We start from the raw sequence: 15,713 nt of genomic DNA on the forward strand, positions 1-15,713 counted from the left end.
TGACGCCAGGGGGCGGCGCCACGGCTCTCGGGGCGGCTGAGCTTCCTGGGGCTCCAGAGCGCAGTAGTAAAGAAATGCTTAAGGACTTCCCGAGACTTCCAGCTTGCCCTCTGGCGTTCCTCCAAGGTGTGCGTGCACCGAGACTTCTACAGGGTCACGCGGAGGTGAAGAGGAGTCCGAATTTAGTTCTGATTGCACTGCGGAACATTTTAAGAAACGGCCCTGCCTTCGGTTAGTGTTGGTGCCACCGCGAGAGAAAGGATCAGGTACATCCTCACCCTATTTTAGGGAAATATCACCCATAGTCCTCTAAGTCATTCCAATAAAACTCACTGGTCACCAAGCTGGACTTTGGTGGTGTCCGTACTTCGGTCTGTTGTGGGATTCCTACCAGGTGAGTAGACGTATGTATTTTATCTCCCGAGGAAAAGTTTTGTCACATCATTACAAGAAAGAAGGGGATGCAGGAGAGAAAGTAGCATGGATGGAGGAGACAGGGAAGCTTAGCAACTGGAGCCAGTATGTGTAACAACAGCAACCTTGGTGGTTAAGGAACAGCAAGGTCTGTGCACATCCGGGCCCCTGCCAGGTAAGCACCCCTGACAAGTCCCAGAACATCTGTGAATGAGCTATTTTGGTGATGGACGGCCCAATAAATCCAAAGTGGCTGGAAAGGAAAATGTGGAAGCACGGACCAATGCCAGAGAGTTAGGCAGGTTGGGAGTGTCAGAAGCACCATACAGAGGAGCAACCCTAGCTACCCATGCTAGGAATGGTTTGGCAAGGGGCAGTGATTGGACCTGGCATTAAAGACGTGACATGGGAGCGAGAGTCTGACTTTCAAAACACAATTACCTGTCCATCATAGATATAGTTTACTGTAATTGCAATTCCCTTACTTAAACTGCTGATGCTCTTAATTAGTAGGTTCTATGATATGAGATCTGACAAAGACTTACCCAGAATTTGGCCAATGAGTTGCTTCTCCATAGCTGTAGTTGACAAGATCACACTTATGATTTATTACTTCTATCATCTATTAAAAGATTAAGAATCTAGTTTAGGAAGTCATTTGTAGAAACAGATTACCCAGTAAATAAGGTTTATAATCCCACGGTGTCTAAACTAATTGTATCCTAATTTATAAGGGTATTTCTAGGCATACTGTAATTAAAGTCTGAAGGTAACAAGAGAAGGAATTACTAAAGCATCAATTAAAAGTGAAAATATTCTCATTGGAATGCGGGAATCATAGAAGGAAATGGGAGAGGCATTGATTCTGAATAGATTTAAAGGCACGTAAGTTACACGACAAAGTGAATCACAGAGAATATTAAATTTACAAAGGGTTTAATTTCCTTTTAGAGTATTGGAGATATATATATATATATATATATATCTGACTATGAATGAGTGATTGGCATTCTCCTTTCCTCACACAATGCTGTAAGCTGGTCCTAGTTTCTTACCAATATCTCATTTCCTTGGGCTGAGTTACTGTACCCTCATTGCCATCAACTTCTAAGCTGCCCAGCCTGCCTGTCGAGCCTCTTAGAGAAAGAGCAAGCACATTAGGCGGAGGCATCCCATACCGGAGTTCTGCACTTCAAGACGGCCAGCCTAGGAAGGACCAGTACTTGGCCCTCCGCTGTAAATACCTCTCATTTCACATCATCACAGAAGCAGTGCGGCTCGCTAACTACGCCTCCCTTACTGGAAACACAGCAGCTCTACGAGTTTCGTTCAGTTGCAGAAACATTTCAACACTTAACTAATTCCAGAGATCCGAACACCATGCAGCTAAGGGCGTTTGGGGATAAGAGTACACTCAGGAGAGAAGCTGTGTTTAGGATGGAGTGAGATCATACTTCGCGCCGCTTCCGGAAGCCTGCCAAGCCGCGCCCACCCGCAGCCGATTGGCTGCCCGACGCGCTAATCCCCACGCCCCGCGGTGGGCGGGGCCGAGAGGCGCGCGGGCGCCCGTCCCGCCGAGCGCACGCACGCGCACGCGCGCTGCGGATGGTGGCGGGGACGTCTCGCAGAGTGGACCCCGCGGCTCGGCGTCTGCCTGCTGGCTGGCTGCGCGTCGCGGAGGGTGGTGAGTGCCTCACCTCGCGCGAGCTGGAAGGTAGTGTCACGGCGGTCGGGCACGCCCGGCGATGCTCGTGGGGTCTGGAGCCGCTTCCCGGGGCCAGGGGCGGGCCAGGCGCGCGCGTGTGTGTGTCAAGCCCTCGGGGCTGCAAGGCAGTTGTGGGAGCTCTCAGTACTCAGACTTCTGGAGTGCAAGACTAAAAAGTTGGTCTTGTTAGAGAGTGTAGCGGCTTGTAATGCTGGGTCTTGTCTCAAAGTCTATCGATGTGTGTGTTTATCCCTGATGAAAAGTCACGTGTAGTGCCACCCTGAAGAAATATGGATACCAGAAGTTCATCTCATTGAGGAAGGAGAAGAAAAGACTTGATCAATCTATCCAGTTTCGTTCCGAATCATCTTTGAAATGACATTTTCTTTGCCTTGATGATTTGTATTTATAAAAGTTTGGGCCGGGCGGTGGTGGCGCACGCCTTTAATCCCAGCACTCGGGAGGCAGAGGCAGGGGGATCTCTGGGAGTTCGAGGCCAGCCTGGTCTACAAGAGCTAGTTCCAGGACAGGAACCAAAAAAGCTACGGAGAAACCCTGTCTCAAAAAAAAAAAATTAAAAAAAAAAGTTTGCGATACTTTATTTCAGAAATAACCCTGGGAAAGCTTTTAAAGTTGGCAGAAGGCTTTGCACGTATGTGTAGTGTCTAGAATTTGGGGTCTGTGGAGCAGTTGGATTGTGCTTCAGATGTGTTGTTTTCTCCCTAAGTTCCCAAGTCTCTTTCTTTTTATAGATGCATCATGATGCGGAGACCAGGAGGTACATTGGACTGGACTGGGGGGGAGGGGGGGATGATGTCGAGACCAGGAGATACACTGGGCTGGGGATGGTGTGGAGTCTAGGAGTGTAATATTAAACATACAGTTGGAGGGAGTTGAGACTCTCAACTTGTTCGGAGGGCAAGCACTTAGTAGTAAAATTATTCTTAGCGTCCCTGCATTAACCATGGACTGGTTACCAGCCTTAAAGTACTGTAATTTCTCTCTCTCTTTTTTTCTTCCTTTTTTTTTTTTTTTTTTGCATTCGGAGATACATACTGTGTGATTCCTTACAGTCAAAAGGTTAGGTAATTTAGGATAAGGTTTCGACAAGTGTCTTCTGCGTGATACAAGCCGAGTGCTTAAAGAGTGTGGGAGAGATGGGGGTCATTCCAGTGGGTGATCAGAAAAGGATTGCTGTGGCTGACATTGGAAGTGATTAAGAGGAAGCTGGGTAGTGGGAAACAGATAGATTATTCTAACAAAGGAAAATGGAAGTTCCTGACGGACCATGGGGACCACCAGGAGAGACCCCACAGCAAAGCTAAGCGGCAAGCCTGAGGGAGACACAGTGAGAAGTATGGTCTGTTTTACAGACTCTTACCTGAGGCGGCAGTGACAATCACTGTTAGAAATGTCTTCTTGGGAAGAGTGAGATCACGTGACCATACAGATTTAGGTTGGGGTATTGAGTTATCTAAGAACAGGGGAGAAATGCTGGGGAATGCTCACATTCCTGGGAAGAAAGCCAGAGTTACCAGAGAGAGAGAGATAGAAATATCTGTGGTCACTCACTGGGGATACAGCAATGGCGTCTCAGCGCTTGCCTGCCATACAAAAGACCCGAGTTTGACCCTAAATACCGACACAAAGAAAAAGCAGCATAGGTCCCAAGGAAAGGATGTATTCCTTCAGAGATCCTTACTGAGCAAACGAGAGTTCTGCAAAGGCGGCTGCTTGACAACGGTTTAGAAATGATTTGGCGATAGGAGTTTGTAACAGTCTAGCTCCAGGACTTCCTCAAGCTTGGCCACACAGCCAAGGAGCGAATGGTTGCAGTGAGAGGGTTAGGGGAAGGTACTTGGCTAGTGTTTGCTTTCCAGGCCAGTGGGCTAGACAGACAAAGGGAGGCGAAAGGGTGTTGGTGGTGTCGGTCCCAGCTGTCAGAACACAGGACCGCACACCGGGAAGGGGCGCAGCAACGGGAGCTTCTCACCGCTCTGGAGGCTGGCAGGTCTGAGATCCAGGCAGATGCTGTAGCTGCTGAGGGACTGGATTCCGAGAGTCACAGAGGGCACCTCCTGTCTGTGTCACTGGGTACAGAGGAGCCAAGCAGCTTTGAGGGCTCCTCAATGAGCACTCGTGTTGCCGTCCTGAGGCCTTTATCCTCATGATCTATTGTGTCCCAGAGGGCCCTACTTGTGTTACTCATTTCCAGAGGACACAGGAGTGGACAGGACACAGGTGTGACCTGATACTGCAGAGCGGACAAGGCAGGAGATAATCACTGTGTGGAACCGCTAAGACACAATGGGATGGCGGCCAGGTTCTGTGACTTGTCATGATCTCTGTAAACTTGTATTAGAAGAGCTGGGGTAAAAGTAGGGATTTGGAAAAAAAGTATTTTGTAACATTGTAGAGAATAAGAGAGGTTCTGAACACTTGAAGGGACAGTATTGTCTAATAGCCATTTCAAGTGCTCATAGCTCTCCATGGGGCCGTTGGCTGTCATACTGTCCAGTGTGTAAGGCCGGAGACAGAAGACACTTTCTATCTGTCATAGGTAGCATTAATTTGTGTGAATGTTATGATAATAGAGGTTTAGTATTCTCCCAAAACGAGAAAGTTTTGGAGACTTCCAAACAATTGTTGAGAGATAGGTATAGGTACCTACTTCCCTTCAGACAGTTTACCCCGAAACTCAATAAAATTATCGTTAGTAGTAGAAAAGAATTCCCACTCTGCTTCTACATTATGATCCCACACCGGAACGTGGTACGTTTTCAGTCTGTCCTGATGGCAAGGCTTAGGAGTCCCACTCCTTGGGAGGTGGAGATAGGAGAAAGGCAAATTCAGGTCCGGCCCGCACTAGAGTGAGTTCAAGACTAGCCGTGGCAGCTTCGTGAGACCTTGTCTTAGAAAGAAAAAGGGCGTGTGTAAAGCCCTGGGTTCAGTCTCCGCAACCACAGAAGAATAATTGCATTTTAGGCCTTTACCATTTATATGACGTTTGACTCCCTGCAACGGCCCAGATTTCATCTTCCCCAGCCTTCCAAGCTTAGGACTGTAGATAGCTGTGTATGTCCTGCTAGGCGTCCTGGTTTTCATCTCTGCGAACACACAAAATCATTGATTTCACTATGGCGCCCCCCCCCCCCATCCTCGTCTGTCCTCTCCCGTGCCTGTTTTTATAGCTGCTTCATCCATTGATCCTTGCAGCTAACCACCGAGTCAGTGTCTCCATTTTTATAGGTGAAAACTTTTTTGCAGAGGAATTTAAGTTTGCTTCAGAAGATACTAAGACCTGGGTTTTGGGATTTGGTCTGTTTCTCTACTGTGCCGATCAGCTTTGCCTTCTTTATGATAGCAAAAGATAATGGTGACTTGGAAGAACCCAGGAAGTTAGCCTCTTCCTAGTTTATGGTTAAAATCCTTGTGTACTTGTTACAATGCGTGCCCCTCCTGCTTGCTGCTCAGTTACTGTAGCTTTTTACATGACAGGTGGGTTTACATGGCCTGAGAAAGAACCCTTAGCTGATCTTTGGGTTTCCTGCTTTGTGTTATCGTTTTGTTTAAAATTAACTTCTATAGGCTCAGTTCATCAAGTGAACATGTACTTAGTTGTGTGGAGTTACTTAGAGTTTTTTTTCTTAAACAGTTCTCCCCCAACCCTCAGAAAAAAACCAAAACTTTACTTTCTAGACGAATTACATGTTGTCAAGGTAACCGTTATTGTCCCAAGATATTTTCTGAAGCTAGGCATAAGTGAAGGCAGATATGAAGCTCCCTCCTTGTCGTATGCACACTTGTGATTCTAACACTCGGAAGGTACAAATAAGAGAATCTCTGGGGGGCTGGAGAGATGGCTCAGAGGTTAAGAGCATTGTCTGCTCTTCCAAAGGTCCTGAGTTCAATTCCCAGCAACCACATGGTGGCTCACAACCATCTGTAGTGAGGTCTGGTGCCCTCTTCTGGCCTGCAGGCAAACATGTAGACAGAATATTGTATACAAAATAAATAAATAAATAAATAAATAAGAATCTCTGCACGTTAGAGCCTCGCCTGGTCTGTTCCATGAATTCCAAGCTGGCGGGGCTACATACCCGCAACAGCAGAAGCCTTCCAGTGTGTCTTTTAAGTGATAGAATTTTCATTTTAAGTTTTGGGAATTTTTTGTTGTTGTTGTTGCTCTTGTTTCTGTTTTGAACAGAGAGTTTTGTCTGCATGTTGGTTCATCTTATGAAGGACCTGTAGTCTGCACAAAGGTTCTTTCCAACATGCTTAGAGACCTGCTTTAGGCCTAGTGATGCAGAAGTAATTCAGCATGTCTCGGGCCTGACTAATTTGTATTAAAAGCTGCTCAAGGTCTTGACAGCCAATTCGAAAGAGCCCTGGGGTCTAGAAAGGCATTCTGGAGCATCACAGCCTTTGCATGACTAAGGAGGCACCTGGGAAGCTGCGAGATCCACACCCTAAGGTGCGGGCATCGTGTGGTCATGGCCAGCCAGGCATATGACATGCTGCATTTATTGTAGCAGTTCTTAGCATTCTTCAACTATTGGCAGCCAAGTGGTGACTTCTTTAAAGAGGTCTTTAAAATTCACCTGTCCCCCGTGGTTCCACTGCCCTGTGTGACTCAGTGATCTGATGTTTGGACCAGGATATTTAAGGAAATATATTTGCGGTAAAAATTTCTGCCTAACTTTTGAGAAGTAATTCACTCAGTCATTCTGTTTTTATCCCTCCTTATTACCTAAAAAAAAAAAAAAAAAAAAAATCTTCCAAGAGTAATGGTCCGCACTTGCAGAGTTGAGGCCATGGAAGCTGTAAAGACACAAATGAATCTGAATAAACAGAGTGCCCTGAAGTGACTGCAGTGGAAGTGGATCAGCCTGGGGTTGAGGGCTTGAAGGCCTCTGGGCAAGCTAGGCCCCCTAGTGATTCACTGTCAGAAAATCCTATGTACCAACCTTCCTAGTTACTTCTGGTTTTCTGTCCTTTAAGGGAAGGTCAACATAAGCAACTCTGAACTTGAGAATGTTTACATTTATTTTACACATCTTAAATGATGATAAAATCATGAATGTGTACACTGCCTCCTTTTCACACGCAGTTCGCGTTTGAAGAGCTCAGAACAGGGTCTGGGTGCTGAGTTCTTGAGGGCGGGGCTGAGTGTGAAAACAGAAGAATGGATGAGAAATGGAGCTCCTCCACACCGGCTTGACTGTGGCTAAGTGGAGGGAATACTTTGATTCGAGCTGGTGACTCCTGCAGGTGGTTGGAATTCAGTAGGAAGGAAACCAGAATTGTTCAGTATAACGTTGGTTATACTGAAACCCGTGGACCGAGAAATAGAAAAACAGCAGTTTTCTCCCACTTGCGCTATTTGTAGATTTTTCTGTCTTGTTTATTTAAGTTTGCCCGAAAATAATGGATTTACTGTGTCATTTTCGCCAGACGTGTCCTCCATTGTTTTCGTTCTTCCTCCTCGCTAGTCTCAGCTGTGACTCATCTTCTGTCTCCCTTCCCGCCCTCCTGCTCTCATGACAGTGTGTTCACCTCTTCCGTGTCCCTTCTTTTTCCCTTCCCCAGGCCGGAGCTGCAGCTCAGAGGTTAACAGCACTTGCTGCTCTTGCAGAGGATCCAGGTTCAGATTCCAGCACCCGTGTGGTGGCGAGACGACCCATGTGAGGTAGTTAGTCCTTTTTATTGATGACTCCTGCCATCAAGAGTGGGCTGGTGCCAGCCTCTTGGTGCCCAAACTCAGGGGAACAGCGCTTTAAAAGGCAACCACAAAGGCCATCACCAGCTGGGGAACAAGTGTTTCAAATGCTTGCGACTGTGAGGACATTCAATTTATTTTCTTTTTCGAGACGGGGTTTCTCTGTGTAACCCTAATTGTCCTGAAACTAACTCTGTAGACCAGGCTGGCCTCAAACTCAGAGATCCACCTTCCTCTGCCTCCCGAGTGCTGGGATTAAAGGTGTGCACCAGCTCCCACCCGGTGGGGGACGTTCTTACTCAAACCACCACAGTCTACTGGAATGATCCCCTGGACTTTCTAACTTCATAGATTAGAATCTTCTCTTTGTTTTAGTTTGGCTAGGGCTTTGTCAATCTTGTTTATTTTTTTAGATTAACAACTCTGACTTTGCGCATTGACTTTTTCAGCCTTTTATTAGCTGCTGCCCTGGTCCTTATTTGCTCTCCAATTCCTTTGGGTTTGCTTTGTTTTCAGTTGAGGTGCATCCTTTGCTAGTACTGAAAATCTTTCTCCTGTTTTCATGTAAGCTGTCAAAGCTCTAAACTCCCTTTTGAAAATTGTTTTATTTACTTATTTATTTTTTTAAACTGAGAATCTTTTTAAATTTATTTATTTTTATTTTATGTGCATTAGCCTTAGTGTTTTGTCTGCATGTATGTCTGTGTGAGGATGTCACATCCCCTGGAACTGGAGTTACAGACAGCTGTGAGCTGCCATGTGGGTGCTGGGAATTGAACCCAGGTCCTCTACAAGAGCAGCCAGTGCTCTCAAGCACTGAGCCATCCCTCCAGCCTCCAAAAATTGTTCTGTGACTTGTTTCATTTGATTGTAGAAAATTTTTAAAAAATTCGTCTTTGCTTTCTGGTCGTTCCAGAATGTACCATTCAGTTTCCAAGTACTGTCCAACTTTTTTAGTTCTAGTTGCTGTTGATTTCATTGTTGTCTGATAAGACAGCAAATTTTTTGGCTCTTTGAATCTCAGTTTGTGGCTGACAGTGGTGTCTGTTTTAGCAGAGCTTCCACAGGCTGGTGAGAGTGTGTTCTCTGTGTCCATTGGATAGAATATTTGTTGCAGTGATGAACCATTAGATGTGTAGTATAGTTTAACTATCAAGTTTCTTCATTGATTTTTAAATTTCAATGATTTGTCTAAGCAGCGCTATAAAGAAAGGGCTCCGTATGCCTTGTGGGTCTGGACTCTAGTAGGCATGCCTGCCACGCTGTCTTTCCATGGTGTTAATTCTATGAATAAATCTCTTGCTCAAAAGGACAGTCTGCCTCAGGGTCCCCTGTGAACCTCAAACCCCAGCCCTTTCAGTGTGGTCCTTTGGAGGAGTGCTGTTGCTTTTTATTTCTAGTATGTTTCTGTGTTATGATTTGTGCATCTTTTGGTTTTGAATACCTTCGGGGTATCCTGGAGGGTCTTGGGTGAGCCTGCTACCTTCCGCTCCCCTGCTGTGAGCAGCACTGTGTGACTACTGCCTCTTGGCTGGCTAGCACTACCTCTCAGCTGTGCTCATCTTCTCCTCTGCCCTCGGTACGCTGCTCTGACATTAACTGTGTGACCTCCCAAAGCTTTTCTCTTTCTCTCTTTGCTGATAAAGTCTGTCTTGCCTTAATCACTTAAATCTTTAATTACTTAAATATCTTTTTTATTTTTATTGTTTTAGCACTTTGTCATCTTGTTCTCACCACTTCCTCCTTTCCTTTTCTCTCTCCAACTCCTTCCATGCCTGCTCCTTTCTCTTCTTTCTCGGGTGCTTCAACTTCACTGGCATGGAGGGAGCTTCCAGCCTGCCGCCGACTTACCTGAAAGTCTTGTGGGTATTTTTAGAGCTGTTTGAGTTGTTGTGTAGCAGTGAGAGGTAACTAATTACATATGTTTTTGGACTTCTTGTATCAAGGTCTTGACCCTGTGTCTTGATAACTGAATGAACTTAGTTCCTCCTGCATACCTCAGTGATCTTACAAAATGGAGATGGCAGTGTTACCCGCTTCTAAGGATATTAGTAGGAAGTTTATTGTCTCACACTGTGTGAGCTTACCTCAAGCCTTGCATACATAATTCCTCAGCACAGGTACGCTCCTAAGGTATCGCCTGTTGTTATCATCTGGCCTATACAAGTCAGAAATGTTTACAATTCCTCTTTACACCTTGTGATTCTGTTCTAGCTACTCTGCTGAGCGCGAGGATGAAGCAGTTGCCTGCCGCGACAGTTCGCCTCCTGTCCAGTTCCCAGATAATCACGTCAGTGGTCAGCGTTGTGAAAGAACTCATTGAAAACTCATTGGATGCTGGAGCCACCAGCATCGACGTGAAACTGGTGAGTGCCATGCCTTTACAGCTAATGGACCTGACAGGTTTTCCTGAGAGATTGTTGCTGGACTTTCATTTCCAGGTGTTGGGCGTTTGGAATACAGTTTAAAGAGTAGATTGTAATTTAAACCAAGATTATACTAATGCTAAAGGAAATCACAGGAAAAACTTAAGCCAGATAGGGGTCGTCACCCAAACACTCAGCCAAATGTCTGTTTTCTTTTAACGTGTGTCCTTGGTTGTTTGTGTGACAACCTGGCCTCTGAACACACAGTATACGCCTGCAGTGTGATGCTGCCGGGACCTGCCTATAACTTAACCTCACCGTGAGTTCAGACTGTTGTATGTGGTGAATTATTCTTACTTTATATGCTAGGGTGCCTGTTCTTATAGACAGATACACATTCAGTTATGAAAGCAAAGACTAGATATTTTCCTGCTCTCATTCCTCAGCATGTAAATCTCTTTTATTCCAAATTATTGTATTGTATTAGGATGTTAGGTTTTTAAATTTGCTATATTAGTTAGTGACTGAACTTTCATAGAACAATCATTACTTGAACTTTGGGTTGGGGTTAGCGTAGCCTGCCTCACAGTCTCTGCACTAGCATCTCTTAGACACCTTTCTATGGCTGTGAAGTGACTCCATAAACAAGGGAACTTAAAGGAGAAAGCATTGAGTGTGGGTTTCCGGTTTCAGAGAGCGGCTGAGAGCACGCAGCAGGCAGGCAGAGCACTGGAGCGGTAGCCAAGAGCCTATATCCTTATCCTCCAGCAGGAGGCAGAGCACTGGAGCGGTAGCCAAGAGCCTATATTCTTATCCTCCAGTAGGAGGCAGAGCACTGGAGCGGTAGCCAAGAGCCTACATCCTTATCTTCCAGCAGGAGGCAGAGCACTGGAGCAGTAGCCAAGAGCCTACATCCTTATCTTCCAGCAGGAGGCAGAGCACTGGAGTGGTAGCCAAGAGCCTACATCCTTATCCTCCAGCAGGAGGCAGAGCACTGGAGCGGTAGCCAAGAGCCTACATCCTTATCCTCCAGCAGGAGGCAGAGAGGCCACCCTCTGAGACACACCTCCTCCAAGGCCACATTTCCTAGTTCTTCTCCAAATAGGCCCCACCTACTAGTGACACTAAGCATTCAAATATATGAGCCTATGAGGGTCATTCCTATTCAAAACCGCCACATTTGTCAGGGTTCTCTAGAATGTATGGAATGACTCTCTCTACATATGTGTGTGTGATGAATCCCTCTCTCTCTGTATGTATGTATGTATGTATGTATGTATGTATGTATAGGCTTCCAGCAGAAGGTGTGGCCAAGATTAAATGTGTGTCTTCCCGCCTCAAGATCTTCCCTCAAGATCCAGATCACAAGTGTGCCCTCCATTTCTGGATTATCGTTCATCCAGATACAGTCAGGTTGACAACCAAGAATAGCCAGTACAGGTCCACAGAGACTTGTAGTCATATCATAAAACAAGATACATTTTACTTTAACTTCTGAAGTCACCATCGTCTTTCACAGTCTCGGCACCTTAAAAATCCAACGTTTCTTATGACATTCAAGGCAATCTCTTAGCTGTAACTCCCAGGAAAATCAAAATCAAATTATGTACTTCTAACATAAAATACCACAGAATAAACATACAGGACCACCGTAAAATGCAGAGAGAGTGTATAGTATAATAAGGAAACCCAGCAGGGCAAGTGTAATTATATGTGGCTCAGGGTGGTACCATGGATTTAGGGATCTTATGGCACGGGACAAACGTGCCATCAGAATGATGATGTTTATCATTCATTGCATGGGAATGAAGTTTATTAGGGAAGGGAGGAGAGAGAGAGAGAGAGAGAGAGAGAAGAGAGAGAGTAATCTGCCTCCTTAGAGAAATGGCAGAGAGAGCAGGAATAGGCGTGGATTGTTTCTTAAAGGGACCTTTGCACCTGTGTACAGACTACCTAGTGACATAGCAGCCAGAAGGCCCTGGGCTGGCCAGGGTAATGTCTGAGGTGTGCAGGATTTGCCACTCTGCCCCTGCCAGGTCCCCAAGGGGGAGGGCAGGTTTGCATTTGCCTGGATAATAGCACTAATATTTTCCTGAAACTTCTTGAGCTAGGCCTCTATAATCCAGATTGCTTTCAGCACCACTGTCTTCCAAGATTATACTGGGATGGCCCATTAATACTTTCATAATACATAAAACTTTCAGCATTCAACAGCTTTCCTACCCGAGGTCCAAATGTTTTCCACATTTCTCCAAGCAGCAGCATGGTCAGGTCTGTCATAGCAATACCCAGTCCCTGGCACCAACGTATGTCTGAGTTATTTTTCTGTTGCTGTGAAGAGACACCATGACATAGCCAATTTAGAAAGCATTTAGTTCAGTTACGGTTTCAGAGGTGAGTCTGTTATCATGACAGGGAACATGGTGGCATGCAGGCGAACATGGTGCTGGAGAAGTAGCTGAGAGCTACATTCTGATCCGCAGCTAGAGGCAGGGAGAGAAACTGGGCCTGAAGCTTACCCCAAGAGACACAGCTCCTCCAACAAGGCCATACCTCCTGTTCCTCCCCAAAATGAGTCTATGTGGGCCATTCTAATTCAAATCACCATAGGCCCTAAATGTATTTATGCAGCATACATATGCAAAATGTGTTATGAACATTGACTATTATAGAATCAGATCAAACCTTAAAGTGCTGAAGATGTTCTGTTCCAAAATAGCAAATGTTCCTCCATGATTTAATTATGTAAAAATAAACCAGCACCTTCACCTATCTTCTCAGTGTGCAAATATGTATTCATCTTTAATAAATGGTGAAATTATATGTATAACAAGGTATTATTTCAATTATTAAATATTGGATTTGTATACCACAGATTGGGCAGAACTTTGGTATTTGAAAAGAAATTATGGATGGAAGCCAGACAGTAGTGGCTCACACCTTTAGTCCCAGCACTTGACAGGCAGAGGCAGGTGGATCTCTGTGAGTTCGAGGCTAGCCTGGTCTATAGAGAGAGTTCCAGGACAGGCTCCAAAGCTGCAGAGAAACCCTGTAGATAGAAGTTTCTGTCCTGCCTGGTCCCACAGCCATTCAGTCCCAAAGAAACACATAGAAGCTTATATTATTTATAAACTGTTTGTCCTTTTAGCTCCGGCTTATTATTAACTATTTCTTATAACTTAAACTAACCCATAATTCTTGTTTATATTTAGCCACGTGGCTTGGTCCCTTTTCTCAGTGCAGCATTTTCATCTTGCTTCCTCTGTCTGGCTGTTGACTGCCTCTCCCTGCCTTCCCTCTTCCCAGAATTCTTCTCATCTGGTTGCCCTGCGTATACTTCCTGCTGGGCTACTGGCCAATCAGTGTTATATTAAATTAACACGAGTGACAAATGTACAAGAGCATCTACAGCAAAACCCTGTCTCTAGACATCAGCAAATAGAGAAGAAAAAAGAAATTATGGATGGGAAAGGTTTAGGGAGCATGCTGGTGACACACTGCAGTTTGGACGTTTCCCCCAGTGCTGGTGACACACTGTGGTTAATCTGGATGCTTCCCCCAGTGCTGGTGACACACTGCAGTTAGTCTGGATACTTCCCCCAGTGCTGGTGACACACTGCAGTTAGTCTGGATACTTCCCCCAGTGCTGGTGACACACAGCAGTTAGTCTGGATACTTCCCCCAGTGCTGGTGACACACTGCAGTTAGTCTGGATGTGTCCCCCAGTGCTGGTGACACACTGCAGTTAGTCTGGATGTGTCCCCCAGTGCTGGTGACACACTGCAGTTAGTCTGGATGCTTCCCCCAGTGCTGGTGACACACTGCAGTTTGGACGTTTCCCCCAGTGCTGGTGACACACTGCAGTTAGTCTGGATGTGTCCCCCAGTGCTGGTGACACACTGCAGTTAGTCTGGATGCTTCCCCCAGTGCTGGTGACACACTGCAGTTTGGACGTTTCCCCCAGTGCTGGTGACACACTGCAGTTAGTCTGGATACTTCCCCCAGTGCTGGTGACACACTGCAGTTAGTCTGGATACTTCCCCCAGTGCTGGTGACACACTGCAGTTAGTCTGGATGCTTCCCCCAGTGCTGGTGACACACTGCAGTTAGTCTGGATACTTCCCCCAGTGCTGGTGACACACTGCAGTTAGTCTGGATACTTCCCCCAGTGCTGGTGACACACTGCAGTTAGTCTGGATGCTTCCCCCAGTGCTGGTGACACACTGCAGTTAGTCTGGATACTTCCCCCAGTGCTGGTGACACACTGCAGTTAGTCTGGATACTTCCCCCAGTGCTGGTGACACACTGCAGTTAGTCTGGATACTTCCCCCAGTGCTGGTGACACACTGCAGTTAGTCTGGATGTTTCCCCCAGTGACACACTGCTGTTAGTCTGGATGTGTCCCCCCTTTTCAAATGTCAAACTCACAGACTTAGACCCTATATTTTTGTGTCCATCCTACCTATTATCTACTATTTACTAGGAGTTGAAGTCTATATTACTGAAAGCAAGAATATGTTTTTTTAAATCTAATTATCAGATATTTGTGTTATTGCTAGTAGTGTGATATCATAATTCTGGCAGGGCTACTTTGTAATGAGAAGATCTTGCTTTTGCTTATTAACAGATAAAATTCAGATGGGTAAAATTCCCAAGTACATCTCATAAAAAATGTTAACAGTTTTACAAAGACTCAGTCTTCCCAAAACTTGCCTAAGTCGCTTCATTAGCTAGTAGTGAACCAAATGTTCCAAGCTTCAGGTTTCTCTCAGGGTGCTTGGGATACATCAGGTTAAGTTGGGGGTTTTGTTAGGCAGTTACTAATCAAAGACTATGGTCCTTAGGGTGTTTGGGGTACATCAGGTTAAGTTGGGGCTTTGTTAGGCAGTTACTAATCAAAGACTATGGTCCTTAGGGTGTTTGGGGTACATCAGGTTAAGCTGAGTTTTTTAGGTCGTTACTAAGCAAAGACCATGGCTCTCAGGGTGTTTGGGGTACATCAGGTTAAGTTGGGGGTTTTGTTAGGCAGTTACTAATCAATGACTATGGTCCTTAGGGTGTTTGGGGTACATCAGGTTAAGCTGGTTTTTTTAGGTCGTTACTAAGCAAAGACCACGGCTCTCAGGGTGTTTGGGGTACATCAGGTTAAGTTGGGGCTTTGTTAGGTAGTTACTAAGCAAAGACTATGGTTCTTAGGGTGTTGGGGGTACATCAGGTTAAGCAGGGTCTTTTAGGTAGTTACTAAGCAAAGACCATGACTCCTAGGGTATTTGGGGTACATCAGGTTAAGTTGGGGGCTTTGTTAGACAGTTACTAAGCTTCACTCCTGCAGTTTGAGATTACGAGTGAGGCTGAAGAGTGTGCGTGCATACACCGCTGTCCATCCAGAGAGTCTACAATTGCCGCTGTACCAAGGAGCACAGTTGCAGAATGTCTGCCCAATTGTGCCTTTAAATCGGCCGTTCTCAACCTGTGGGTTGAGACCCCTTGGGGAATCGAACGACCCTTT

General features: G+C 45.7%; 1 protein-coding gene across 10 annotated transcripts in view; it reads left to right on the top strand.

Moving 5' to 3' along the window:
* Window positions 1-77: 77 nt before the first annotated feature.
* LOC121459147 (PMS1 protein homolog 1-like) overlaps window positions 78-15,713 on the top strand; it is an 80,773-nt gene continuing 65,137 nt past the window's right edge. The window contains exons 1-4 of one of the 10 annotated variants that reach the window (XM_041668682.1): window positions 78-266; window positions 7,709-7,808; window positions 9,785-9,958; window positions 10,053-10,204. In XM_041668682.1, coding sequence (XP_041524616.1) covers window positions 10,073-10,204 — 132 coding nt within the window. In that variant the 5' untranslated portion in view covers window positions 78-266; window positions 7,709-7,808; window positions 9,785-9,958; window positions 10,053-10,072. Of the gene's footprint in view, window positions 267-471; window positions 590-2,026; window positions 2,129-7,708; window positions 7,809-9,784; window positions 9,959-10,052; window positions 10,205-15,713 lie in introns of those variants that run through there. The other 9 variants (XM_041668683.1, XM_041668684.1, XM_041668681.1 and 6 more) reach the window with 9 other exon arrangements.

This window comes from Microtus oregoni, unplaced genomic scaffold, assembly GCF_018167655.1.
Source record: "Microtus oregoni isolate MIOR12 unplaced genomic scaffold, Mior012 000018F_ref0000195, whole genome shotgun sequence".
Lineage (NCBI taxonomy): Eukaryota > Metazoa > Chordata > Mammalia > Rodentia > Cricetidae > Microtus > Microtus oregoni.